At 41.6% G+C, this 13,721-nt stretch overlaps 1 protein-coding gene across 4 annotated transcripts in view; it reads right to left on the minus strand.

Annotated features, from left to right (window-relative positions):
• DNM3 (dynamin 3) overlaps positions 1 to 13,721 on the minus strand; it is a 386,126-nt gene that overhangs the window by 294,830 nt on the left and 77,575 nt on the right. For all 4 annotated transcript variants that reach the window (XM_080649442.1, XM_080649441.1, XM_080649440.1 and 1 more), the window contains 2 exons: positions 6,632 to 6,781; positions 5,235 to 5,438 (listed from right to left, as the gene is read on the minus strand). In XM_080649442.1, the coding sequence (XP_080505568.1) occupies positions 5,235 to 5,438; positions 6,632 to 6,781 (354 nt within the window). The remainder of the gene's footprint in view (positions 1 to 5,234; positions 5,439 to 6,631; positions 6,782 to 13,721) is intronic.

Here is a 13,721-nt window from a genome sequence, read left to right on the forward strand (position 1 = left end):
TTCCACAGCCCTTCTGTCTAGAATAGCATTCCCAAGCACTCTCTCTTCCTGTATCCTGTTTTAATTTTCTGTCACTACCTGACATTACACAAGCCTGGCATCACAATGATCGGTTATCTGTCATCTGTCTGTTTTCCTCGTTAGAATATGTGCTCCATGAGGCCAAGCATTTTGATTTGTTCACCACTGCATTCGTGACGCTCAGAATGGCTCCTGCCATATAGTCCTTGCTCATTAACTATTTGCTGGGTAAATGCACAAGCACCTAAAATGATCTTCTAAAATTAGTTAAAGCAATGTAGCCATGTTAAAAACTGACATATAAAAGTGAAATCACATTAAATCATTTGAAGATAATTTTCACTGAGTGCTTTGCTTTTAGGAAATAATGAGGAAGTATTCACATGAGAATAGAACCATGAACGCTTCCAAATGGATTCTTTTTTCCAGCATTTATAATATTTGCTCTAGAAATTCCGTCTTTACGTTTGTCAAGGGAGTCTATTTCTTATACAGAGAAAAGATGCAGAGATATTCTAATAAATCTCTACCTCACAAAAAAATTTATAAGGCAAAACCTAATTCAATGTAATTTTAACAATGTTTTGCCATGTTTAGTATCATAAAACTTCCTCAAGCACCTTTCACTCCAATTTTATAAAATTCTAACATGTGTTCATGATTATTCCTGAGTAAAGTGTTAAAAAACAACTGGGACGAGAAAGCTGAACGATACAATAGCAAACTGGGCCTGCTGGGAGCAGAGGGATGTGCGCTCCTATCACGTTCCCGCTACTCACCATTCTTTAGACTGAAAGCAAGTTCCAGAACCTCTCTCAGTTCCTCTTACAAAAAACTGGGCAATGCCACCTACCTAACAGAATACTTGTGGTTATAACATCTGACACAGAGTGTTATTACACAACTCATTTCACTGGAATTAATACATGCTGTGAGCCAAATTACACTCCCTAAAATATTAAAATGTTCATCTCATCAAGCAGATCCTCTGTCATATTTCTCTGGGGACTTGCATGACCTCACACCCATGTGAGAAGATGCGATACAAACAAAGAACTTATCTGTAATGGTGGAGAGTCAGGAAAATCATCAGAAATGTGTACTGAGCATCTGCCTCGTCTAGTGTCCTACTGAGTGGTCCAGCGTACAGAATTTACACTCCTGACCACAAACACTTTGCCTGGCTCAAGAGATGCCTCCTAAATATTTGTTGAACAGCAAATTAATGAACTAGCTAACAAAGGCAGTGATTGAATTGTTGTATCTGAGTAGACATTCTAACTAGCAGAGAAAGTGTATCTGAGAGGAATCAATGCAGTCTCCATGGTGAGACTGTGCTAAGAACCCTAGTCTGGCCCTTTTACCCTAAATCCATGAGCAGGAGCTGGCATAATGCCTTAAACCAGCTGTGGGCAAACTACGGCCCGCGGGCCGGATCCGGCCCGTTCGGCTGTTCTATCCGGCCCGCGGAGCCGAAAGAGCGGAGGGTTCTCTTGCTCTCCCCTCCGCTCCTTTACTTTGAATTTATATTAGTTCACACAAACACTCCATCCATGCTTTTGTTCCGGCCCTCCGATCCAGTTTAAGAACCCATTGTGGCCCTCGAGTCAAAAAGTTTGCCCACCCCTGCCTTAAACACATCAAGTCAAGCTAAGGACAACCTTCCTTCCATCCAACCCCAGCCCCAGCCCCAGCCCTGATAAGGTCTTCTTTCACCCACAGTTAATCGAGCAACTCTCAGGTGAATCTGGAATCATTTTTATTTTTATGATACAGTATTAAAATATTCAAAGTAATTCTATTATAATTCTAAGTGTTATCAAGCCTTATTAATTCATACTAGTGTAAGCAGCAGTTTGGATTACAGAAAGCTACTGATTGTTTTTACAGGTTTATCACTCTAAACTATAGACAACAAATAAAATAACAAAGCAGTGTCCTTTGAATCTTTCAAAGAGGAAAATAACTGCTAGCATTTGGAGTTAGAATTATCTTTATAGATACATTAATCTTATTTAATTGCCATAGCAACCTTTTGAGATAACATTTATTACCAATTTCATTTCATTTTAGAAATGAGGTAATAAGGTTCAAAGAAGTTAAATAATTTGCCTAAGGATATGCTATCAGGATGTGAAAGATCTGCTTCCAAACCCTGTGGTCTTCCATCTATACCATTAATACAGCAATTAATTGAGGAGTGATCTGATGCAGTGAGGAGAGCAGTAGGTGAGGAGGGAGGGGCGACCACAAGGTACTATGTGGTCAGAGGCATGTTATTCAACACAGTGTGTCGCCCCCCAATCAATTCCCTCTCCCCAAAATAGGATCTCACTCCAACCGAACTCACATCATTCTGCCGAAACTAAAACCAAAGTGTGTAAGAGCACTTTGAAAAGTCAAGACCTCTCTACAGGGAAAAATACACGTAAAACTTCACATACTTCTGATGACTAGGAGTTTGACCTTTTAAACTGGATAGCCATTCCCCTTGAAGTTGTGCTAAAAATTCTCGTTTAGTCAGTAAAAACATTTTTCACAAGTGATGTAACAGGTAAGGTCGAACTTTGTCTAGCTACAAATCTGTGACATTCAACATACACTGAGAGAGTAATTCATCATGAAACTCATTTTGATATATAGCACAGATACATGTTTTCCAACATGACAGTACTATTTATTTTGTAAAAGCTCTCATTTTGAATATCATTATGCAAATAATTGAATACTAATTTATCAACAGAAACTTCCTTCCCAAGTATATACATGATGGGGCAAAAGTAGGTTTACAGTAGTTCATCTGAAAATTAACACAATAATCCTATACAATAAAAGAGTAATATGCAAATTGACCATCACACCAAGATACAAGATGGCTGCCCCCATGTGGTCAAAGATGGCTGCCCCCATGTGGACACAAGATGGCCACCACAAGATGGCCAGCAGTGGAGGGCAGTTGCAGGGGGGACTAGGCCTGCAGTGGAGGACAGTTGGGGGGACTCAGGCCTGCAGGGGAGGGCAGTTGGGGGGGACCAGGACTGCAGGGGAGGGCAGTTGGGGGGACCAGGACTGCAGGGGAGGGCAGTTGGGGGGGCCCAGGCCTGCAGGGGAGGGCAGTTGGGGGGACCAGGACTGCAGGGGACGGCAGTTGGGAGCCAGCAGTCCTGGGTTGTGAGAGGGATGTCTGACTGCCCATTTAAATGGGCAGTTGGACATCCTTCAAGGGGTCCTAGATTGGAGAGGGTGCAGGCTGAGCTGAGGGACACACCTCGCCCCATGCATGAATTTCGTGCACCTGGCCTCTAGTTAATAAATAATAATACAAGAATAAACTCTGTTTCATGTACTCACCACCATAAACCTACATTTGTTCACCCTCCCCCATATTTAAATACTAGTATATGCAGGTCCTACGTACGTGAAAATGGTCTTAATTTAGTACAAAGTAGCTACTGCCCAAAACAGACCACCTCTCGGAAAATTATATAATTATGTACCTTGGTGAATCAGATTATAAGTCAGGCACCTGGGATAAATAATGGCTCTCTGTTATCTAAATAGTTCATCCTCCTCAGGCAAGGGCAAAACTTCAGGAAAGACGGACATAAAGTGCTGAGGACAGGCCCCTTGCACAGCCACCAAGTTAATCATGAAGGCCAACAGTGTCACAGATGTCATGGCCAGATTTCCCTCATTATCCCAATTCAAATGTCTTTTATATGATAATTTCCTGATTATTAAAGTTACTTAAGATCAGAATGGGGAATAATGCAATGGAATAATAAATGGTGGAATAAGAACCTTTAAGAAAGCCATTCCTCCATAAAAGCAATAAGAACATTGGCAAAAATTGTCAAAATTAATTTTTTCAGAACTTTGAAAATTAATCAAAGGCTTACAACAAACTGAAAGGTATTTATCCAACAAAAATGAATGAATCTCAGTGAGAACAGTGAGATTTGTGGTGTTTGAATGTTCCCTTTTCCCATTCCTGTCTCCTCAGCTCTGCAGTAGCCTTGCATACCCCACCATCACAGTGAAATCTAGCGGCTGGCCACTCACCCTCTTGTAAAGTCAATGACTCTCATTCATGCCCACACAGAGCTTCCCTCAGCTTTTAGTGCTCTGATTTTATATCTGAATGAGCAGGAAAAGATCACCAGATCACTTGAGAGAGGTCTCTGAGATCAAAGACAACGACCAAAACAACCAACAGGAGAAAACGGACTCAGAAACGTTGTAGATTATAAAAGGAAATCTCAAAATGTTCTCGTTAAAACCTTTAGAGAGGACACTGCACAAGAAACCAAGAGCTGAATGGATAAAAAAAAACAATAAAAATAACATTTACACAATAGGAAAATGCTGTTGCAACTTATTAAGTGAAATCAGAAATGAAAAATTAGACAAGCTGAAGATAAAGTTGTCTGAATTCTGCAAAATGCAGAACAAAAGGATGAGGAAGCAGATGATTTAAAAAAAGGGGGGGAGGGATTGATTCAGGAGTTCTAACATGCTAATGATAAGGAGAAGAGAGAAAATGGGGGTGATTAATTAATTATCAGAGAAGAAATCCTAGAATCGCAGACCATGCATCTCCGTATTAAACAGACACATCACTGATGCACTTCCATAGTTACTTTAAATAGACACACAGGAAGACCCAACACTAGGGTCTCTGCAGATAAACTGTTATTACTCAGCTCAAAGGAAGAAAAGAAATCAGATCATCAGCATAAATAAGGTACTTTTCTGGATTCTGAAATGCCAATAACAGATAAACCCCTGCTTTTATAATATATACTTATGTCAAGTAATTGTAAGTTAAATATCTTCCATGCATTAAAAGAGCTTCCTGTTTTAAAGAAATTTAAAAAAAATATTTTTTATTGGGAGTAATTATTCAGGTAATGCTTATAATAACCAAGGGGACTGTCTAAATTCTGTCCCAGAAGTTTATTTTATTGACTTTTAAAATAAGTAATGCACGAAGATTAGAAATGTCTATATTCTTATATCTCAGTTAATATTACATTTATTTGCATAGGTTTAGACTTTATTCCCCAGTTATTTTTCTTTCAACATCCTAAATACAAAAGCTCTAACAATATTAATAATGGCAAATTTAGTGAATAATGAATTCAAGTTTTGAGAATTGGTATTACCTTACATTTTCAATGAATTTCCTTTCATCCTAAGGGCCACACACTCACCTTGAGGGTCGACATCTTTAGCCAGCTTCAGTGCATCTGAGTTTGCAAGGTCGGTGTTGGCCGGGGTGACAGCCAGAATCAGACAGTTTTCCCGCGTGATGAACTGCATGATCATTTCCCTGATCTGATGCTCAATATCGGCTGGCTGGTCCCCCACGGGCACCTTAGTAATCCCAGGTAGGTCGATCAAGGTGAGATTTAACACTGTGCAGACAGGAAAGAGAGTCTTATGTGTACCCTCCATGCTAAAAGACATCAACTATTCAGAATCACCTGTCATTTTCGTGGAAATGAAAAAGCTCAGCTTTGTAGATGGTGCATCCAAATAACCCCAACTCAGGTATGTAGAATAAAAAGCAAATAATAGGAAATGGCTTTGCAAGTTTTCACTGTTTTTATGATATGATTGTGCTGTTCCAAATGGTCATTTTCACATAATTTGAATGGCCCTGATTTGCTTGTCTGTTTTCTTGGAGAGCTGTCATATCCACAACTAAGGGGTTATAAGTGAAAACTGGCAATACGTTCAGACACTGTCTGCCAGTCTCATGCAGTACACTGCCTTCAAATGGTGTCAAGTTCTCAGGGTAAGATTTGTCCTTCCCTTCAAAAGCATCGGATGTTATTCACAGAAGATTAGCCACTTAGCCTATTAGAAAGCTGTTCACCATTCATGGTCCCTTGGGGGCTACCCAGCCAGTCTCATGGAGCAGCATTCCAGAGAGCAGGCAACGACCCCTGACTCGGTTACTCCAGCCCCAACCTGGCTCTTGTTCTCTGCACAGAAGAGTGTTGACACCAAGTCTTCTTGGGACATTGCAATTGAAGATTCAGGCTCCATTTGAAAAGCAACAGAGCTGGATAGAAAATTAGAGATTAAAACCTACCCCGCTAAAAATTTAGTCTAAATAGAGGCTATTCCACATCCCACACCATGAATTGGTTGTCTAAGTTGTAAGTTACTGCTGATAGTCTGGAAAGCAAATTGCAGTTGATTGCTAAAGAAGAAAATAAAGAGAACACACAGGGCTGCAAAAAAAAATCTAATAGGGAAGACACAACCATAGCACCAAGCACAGCTAAGATATCTGCAAAGACTGAGGGTATTGAAAAATTGAAGCTTTCAAGCATACCTCTTTGGAATTCTGAAAGTTTAAAATAAACATAAAGAAATTATTTACTCAATTCTGATCATTTTAAAAGTCACCTCCTCCTGCCCCCCATAAATAAATCTATGAACTCTTTAGACCAGAGCATTTATGGCAATATCCAAACACTATCCTAGAAACCCGGTATTTTTTGAGAGAACAAACCATCTTCTATACAAATAATGCATGTTAATTGATGTCATGAATTTTTTTGAGGACAAGAAGTTGGAATTGTGTTACTTTACTTACCGTGTGGGGAATAGACTCGTAAGTTAATGGGTATGGAGGAAATGCCCTTATTCATGCCCGTCACTCGGTCTGTCTCTGCTTCAATCTCATGGCGAACTTCATCAAAATCTGTAAATTTTTTTCCTTTGCAATGTAGAAATTCAGCATATTCTATAAAAAGACAAATTAACAAAACCTAAAATCATCTACTCTTGCAATAATTGTAAGGAAACTATGTTTTTTAATTATAAGTCACAGTATTCAACATTGTCTTTTCAACTATCAAAACGAGAGAACACAGGGTTACAAACAAACACAGTTAATACTGTAGAAATATTAAACACAGCACAAATGCCAAGCATGCTAAACTTGCTAATGTTCACACAAGCAATTAAGTACCATAAGCAGGCTTTAAACCTTCTAGCTTATTAAATAATTTAAAGAGAATTTGGGTCCCTGAAATTACAAAACAAATAGCAGCATCTGATTATCAAAGAAATTAGAGGGCACGCACAAAGCCTATCTTCTAATCCTATTAGCACATCCTTTCCAATATCACCACCTTATTATGATGGAATGCTAGGTTATATAAATACAGCTTCAGAAGGCAAAAAGATTTAAAAACAAAATGTGCTTAATTCTTTAAAAAGAAAAATATGTGGAATAATTTAGCTTTACAACATACTATTCAAAATACCACACCAACTTCTGTAAAATTCACTTCTGTAAAATTTTTTTTCAATCCTCACCTGAGGATATTTCTTCCCTTGCTTTTCAGAGAGAGTGGAAAGGAGGGAAGGAAGAGGAGAGAGAGAGAAACATCAATGTAAGAGTGACACATCCATTGGTTGCCTCCACATGTGCCCCAACTGGGGCTAGGGATTGAATCTGCAACCAGGTACATGCCATTGACCAGAAATCAAATCCATGACCATTCAGTGTACAGGCTGACACTCTAACCACTGAGTAACATCAGCCAGGGCCCAACTTCTGTAATTTAAAAGATATTTTCTTGAGAAAAACAAAAAAGAATATTACATCAAAGAAAATATTTTTCTTTACCTACAATCTAAAAGAAATATCTTATCTGTAGGCTGGAGGAAAAACTCTAAAATAACTATCCAATAAGCAGAAAATTTGTTTTTTAAATTTCAGTAGCATTCTACCAACTGCTGTACTATCAATTTCTGTACCTGCTTTCCAGGATAACAGGTCCGTGATAAACAACAAAAAGAAGCTGATACTAGTGCCCCCAAAAATTATTATAATTTTTTACAAGGGAATAAGTCTTAACAAGTATGTTCATTTCTTTAATATTTAGCTAAAGAATTGCTCCACTAAGGCTGCTGTGGGTCCGGAGGCCAGCTGAGCGGAGCATTCGTAGTCTTTCTCCCCCTGAGTATGCAACCTGCAGCTGCTCTGGCAAGGCCAACAGGCAAGCAACGATGAGATGTGGTCCCCTGTCTTCAAGTAGCAGAGCATCAGCTTAGGAGCTAAAGATTATTGCAGTGCTTAAAACAACAACAAAAAACAGACAAGCGGGGTATGAAGTGAGTGCTGAAGAGTCGGGAGGGTTTCTGTGTGTACAGACAGAAAGCCAGGAATCAGAGAATCTTAATAACTTCAGCAAATCCCTGGTCGATATCATCCAGCCTCTGCTTGAGCCCTGAGACTATGAGGGCCTGAGACTATGTATGATCTCTTTGGAAAACACCCTCATTGGAAAATGCTTTTAACGTTGGCATGAAATCTGCTTTCGTATCATACTCTATTGGTCCAACTTTGGCCCCCTGAAGCTACTCAAAGTCTTCCTCCAGACTGACTAACCTAAGCATGGGCACACAGGGCCCATCCTCCCCGGCCTCTCTTGTCATGACCTTCACCTGCTGGGCTGATCAGTGCTGCTCTGGCCTCCTGGTGGCAACACGCATTGCCCAGCCCCACCCCAGCTACTCCCGACCGGAAAGGTCACAGGCTCCAGAAGTGGACTGACGAGTTTCCGCTTTAACTTACCAAGCACTGTAATGACTCAACTGTTCCAAAGTTTGACTGGCAGCCTGAGACTGTAATTAATTTCTGTCTCTCCTGTCAGTGGGCATGGGCACGAATGTTTCTACCTTCGTTTCCCTGTATCATTACTATGTGCATTTTCTGGAAAATGGCACACTGAGACTCCGAAAGCTCACTGCCCAATGGTGGGGACATACTCAACACCAAAACCTTCAATGGGCTTTGGAAGGCTGGTCTTAAGAAGTTACTGCGTCACTTGGCAAGTTCTTTCACACGTCTACCCTCATAGATGCTGTTTTTATTAGAATATAAATTCTCAGAGAGCCTGTATTTACACACTCAATGACTAGGCCAGTACCATGTGAACGTAAGCGGTTAAGATAAGCAGAGGATAACATAATAGGAAAAGTAAAGAGGAACAAAAGATGCCAAATCCCTGAAAACAAAAATTAGTAAGTAAAAATAAGTCATAAATAGTTTAGAAGAAATGGAAATGTACTTTCTAGGTTAATATATTCTGTGGGAAATGCACACTTGAGGATTTAGGACGATCATAAGTACCACTTTCACAGGATTAATAAGCTTCTGAATCATTAAGTAACACAAATGCGGTCTTCTCTTGGTGCCACTAGATGGCGCCTACTTGCTTTCTCTGTAGGAAACGCATGCCCTTCTAGAAGGTTGTAAAATCAATGCAATTTTCAGGTGAGATTTAAATTCATTCCTGGACTCCTGAAAATGTTTTTATTTGGGGATTAAGAGATTACAATTGTGCAGGACTATCTCAAACCTTTGGGTCTTTTTAAGGATAGGATCCCACAGCTAGATTTAGGGATGCTTGTATGTTTCAACTAATATTTATTTATTCCTACTTGCCAGGCAGGCACTGTTTCAGAAACTGGGGATGTAGCCTCATGAAGTTTAAATCCCGATGATGAGAAACAATAAACAATGTGTGCACGCCAGGCAGTAAGTGCTATGGAGAAGACTGAACAGAAAGGGGGGAAAGGGTTACTTTGTTATATGCTTTGGTTGAGGAAGGCTTCTCTGACTTGAGAACATTCAAGCCAACACTCATGAAAGGAGGGAATAAGCCATGCTTTACGTAAGAGCATCCCGGAAATGCCTGAAGCAGATGTGCACTTGGCTTGTTGCAGGAACAACAAGAAGGCCCCGTGCCCGAAGCATAGAGCACACAGAGGAGGAGGTATGAGATGAGATCCAATCAGACCAATTGACGGGTTTGGGGTAGAGAGAAAAGAAGAGGTGGCCCAGGTTTTAAATAGGTAACTGTGGCTAATGCATTGAGAACAGACGATGTGGAGCAAAAGAGGAAGCTGGCTTTTGGAATAATGGAGGTGAGAGAGATGATGGGGCTCGGATCAGTGTAGCAGCAGGGAGAGGGGTGAGTCATGGTTAAATTCTAATGTATTTGGAAGGAAAAACCCACAGGTTCACTGACGGATTAAAGGTGTAGTGTGGGAGAAAGAGAAAAGTGAAGGACAGCTTCAAGAAGTGTGACCTCAGCAAGGGGAAGAACTTTTGAAACAGAAATGACTAAAAGGAAGAGGTTGGAGGGCTGTGGGCTGGGGATCAAGAGTCCAGTTGGGGGCCTGTGATGCCCTTACACACCCACCCAGTGGAAAAACGGGCTGCTGTTAACGGCTAGGATTACACAGCTGTGCGAGACACCATGCTCATTGACAGCCATCTGCTAGGTGTGTTTATTCTGAAAATTTCCCAGAAGATGGCAGTCGAGTGCTTGAGGAAAGGGACAGCTTTTTCTAATTAGCACCAAAAAAATGCCTTCAGCACTGGATATGTGAGAGTCTTTCATCTAGAGAGAAGTCTAAGCTAGAGACGTATATTTGGAATTCACTCAAGTCTGGCGAAAGGATGAGATCACTGAGAGATTGAGATGGGGAAGAGGTCAGAGTGCTGGGCCCTGGGCTTCCTAATGTTCAGAGGTGAGGAGCTGAAGAGTGAGCAGAAGTCGTCAACCAGACGGAAGGAAACCAAAAGAGGGAGGTGGCCCAAAGCCAAGAGGGCGTTTCATGAAGGAAGACCTTCCACTCCATCAAATACAGCCAACATGTCAGGTCAGAGGAGAACAAAGACTGGACGCTGGAATTGGGCAACTTGGGGTCCTTCAGGAGGCTGACAAGAGCTGTTACAGTGGAGTGGGGTGGATGACAGCCTGTTAAGAGAGAATGGGAGGAGAGAGAGTAGAGACTGATTATAGACAATTCTTGAAATTCTTTCAAGGAGTTTTGTTGTAAAGAAGAGGACAACAGGGGGAGGGCAGCTGTGCCCTTTCTCAAAGATCTTGCCATGGGCATCTCTTCCATATGGCTATTCCCAAGTTCGAGTATCCTTTTCGAGTAAACCAATAACCTGGTAAGCAACATGTTTCGGACTTCTGTGAGACACTCCTGCAAATTAATTGAACCCAAGAAGAAGGTCATGGGAACCTCTGATTGACAGCCATTTGGTCAGAAGTACAGATGACCAACTGGACTGGCACTGGGCACCCTGAGTGGGAAAGGGGTCAACTGGAATCTCTAATTTGTAGCCAGTCTGTCAGAAGCCTGGCCTTGGTACTGGTGGCTGAAATCAGAGTGGCGGGGGACAGAGTAGTCTTATAGGACTGAGCCTTCAACCTCTGGGTAGACAGTGTCAGAATTGAATTGCAGGATGACCAGCTGGTGGGAGAATGGCTTATTGTGAGGACCCCAGCCCCTACCACAGTGAAATTGGGCCCCACAACCTAGAGTCTGGAGCTACAAAATCTTTTTTCAATGGATCCCAAAGAGTCTCCTGGGAAATGATTTATCCTTCAGAACAGGCTGAACAAGCTGATCAACAGCTAGACTTTTCAAGATGTGATAACTGTGTGTCTCCTGAGACTTTTATGCTATGGTAAAGTGCCTAACAAACCTCACCCGTGGTTCTGAGATACGCTCTTCCTCATAGGAAGGTACAACTTCTGGTGGCACAGCTCTCTTGGTGTATCCTTCGTGTTCCATTCATCCTGAAGGTTCAGTTACTGGGCACATGAAATTACCTCTTTCTAAAACAACACCAGGCTTCCTCCTGGGATCAATCCGATGGTGATTAAATCTCTTAGGCACAAGTTCATGCACAGGATGAAGGCTATGTGTGCATAAGCACTGAAAGCCTGATACCACATCCATGAAATTATAGTGTGAGTCACCATAACCTGTCTTGCTGAAATTCCTGTATGTATTCAGTTTCACAAAATGAGACTCCTGCTTTTAAAAATCTTTCCTGGGTCCCCCTGTGAAAAATAACCTATCTTTGAAATACATTTTTATATCAAAGAATGATTTTGGGGAGGGGTATTAGAAATTCAGAGCTATCGCTCTATTTTATTTTTATTTCCCCATAAGACACTGTCATTTCCACGGGTCAGGAAAACAAATTATACTGGGCTAAACAACTGACAAATTGTTTGGGGGAAGGATGATACAGTTAGTTTATGCCTGGGCAGCGTTCCAATCATCTGTGAAAAGCACAGCATGACCATTTAAATATTTAAGAATTTAAATATTTCCAATATGCCTCTTCCATGGGAAAAAAAAACACACATGCATATGTTTCGGTTAATCAAGATTAAGCAGAAGGGAATTAACATGGAGCACATGCATGAACTCTTGTCAATTTTTATTCTAAGAGCTGGAGTCCCCGATACATTAGCTGGAGTCTTATTTCTGAATTGTTTTAATAGCACAGTTCTGTGAGCACAGGGCTCCAATGAAAACGGAGCACAGGGCCACACGAACAGGGAGCAGTTTCCATGCAGTGAGCTGATTGGCTGTAAAGAGCATCTAGATATGACTACACTGAAAATGGACTTCCTCACAGGCAGAGCCTACCTTTAACCCAACTGGGTTTCCCTGGTGCCTATCCTATTGAGAGTAAAGAACATCTATGGATTTCTCCGTTCTTTAAAGCAGTCCACGTTAACGTCATTGAGCAATGCCAGTTTGAAGGGAAAAAATACTTCCAGGGAGCCTTCGAGTCATTCCAAACTGAAGGCAAGTTCCTAGAACTGAGGTTGAGTAGACCCAGATATGGAGCAGAAGTCAACTGTGCCACTCAGGGAAACAGAAAAGGCGGGGACATCTAAAGAAGCACTGAGTTAACCTGAGGGAGGAAGTCCAGCAGTGGGCAAAAGGGAGAGGTCTCAGTGGGAGGGTGAAGAACAATGGGGTAGGGTGGGCCGAAGGAGAGCCAGGATCTCATAGCAGACAAAAGGCAGGTGCCAGGAAGACACTGGAGACCAGGTTTCAGGATCAGGCCTCTGGGACTTCCCAGGCACAGTAGGAGATCAAAACAGAACTCCAGACCCAAGTGAGCCAGCTGGTATCAGGCAGAAAACCAAGATGCGAACTCAGCCATGGAATGGAAGGAAGGCAGAGCCGTTTTCATAGCATGCCAAGCCAAAGCCACTCAGAGGGGCCTCGGGGTGAAGAGAGATTAGATCAGTGCTGCCCGGATGGTCACTGCTCAGCCATGGCCTTCACCGTTTTCTTGCTTAAGATCCGGGCTGGTTCTAAAGGCTGGGTGAGGCTGAGCTCACATGTGACTGGGTGGTGCTGGCCCATGAGACCAAGGCCAGCATTTGACAGAATATGAGTCTGAGGTTAGCCCAGGAGCTATCACTGCGAGCGTCGTGGGTGCCTATGTTGTAACTGAAGCCACGGTGCAGAAGAGAATATCTAAGGGGGAATATGAAATGGCCCAGAAAAGAGCCTTGGATCGATGCAAATATTAAAGGCCAAAGATAATGCACCAGCAAAAGTGACAGAGAGGCCAAGGAGAGGGAAAACCAGGCGTTTTGGCCTCATGGAAGCTAAAAGAATAGAGGGAGACAGTAATCAATAGTGTTAAAAAGCTACAGAAAGGGCGAGTTAAGTACTGACAAATAGCTGTTGGAATTTATAGAAACTGAGCATTCAATTCCTGTATTCTTACTGTTCTGTACATAATTTCAATAGTTCTTGTGGTTGCAATAACTTTTGCTATAGATTACTTTGTTCTCTTGAAAAATGTTTTATCTTTTTTTATGCTTTTTTTT

This window comes from Plecotus auritus, assembly GCF_963455305.1.
Source record: "Plecotus auritus genome assembly, chromosome: 12".
Lineage (NCBI taxonomy): Eukaryota > Metazoa > Chordata > Mammalia > Chiroptera > Vespertilionidae > Plecotus > Plecotus auritus.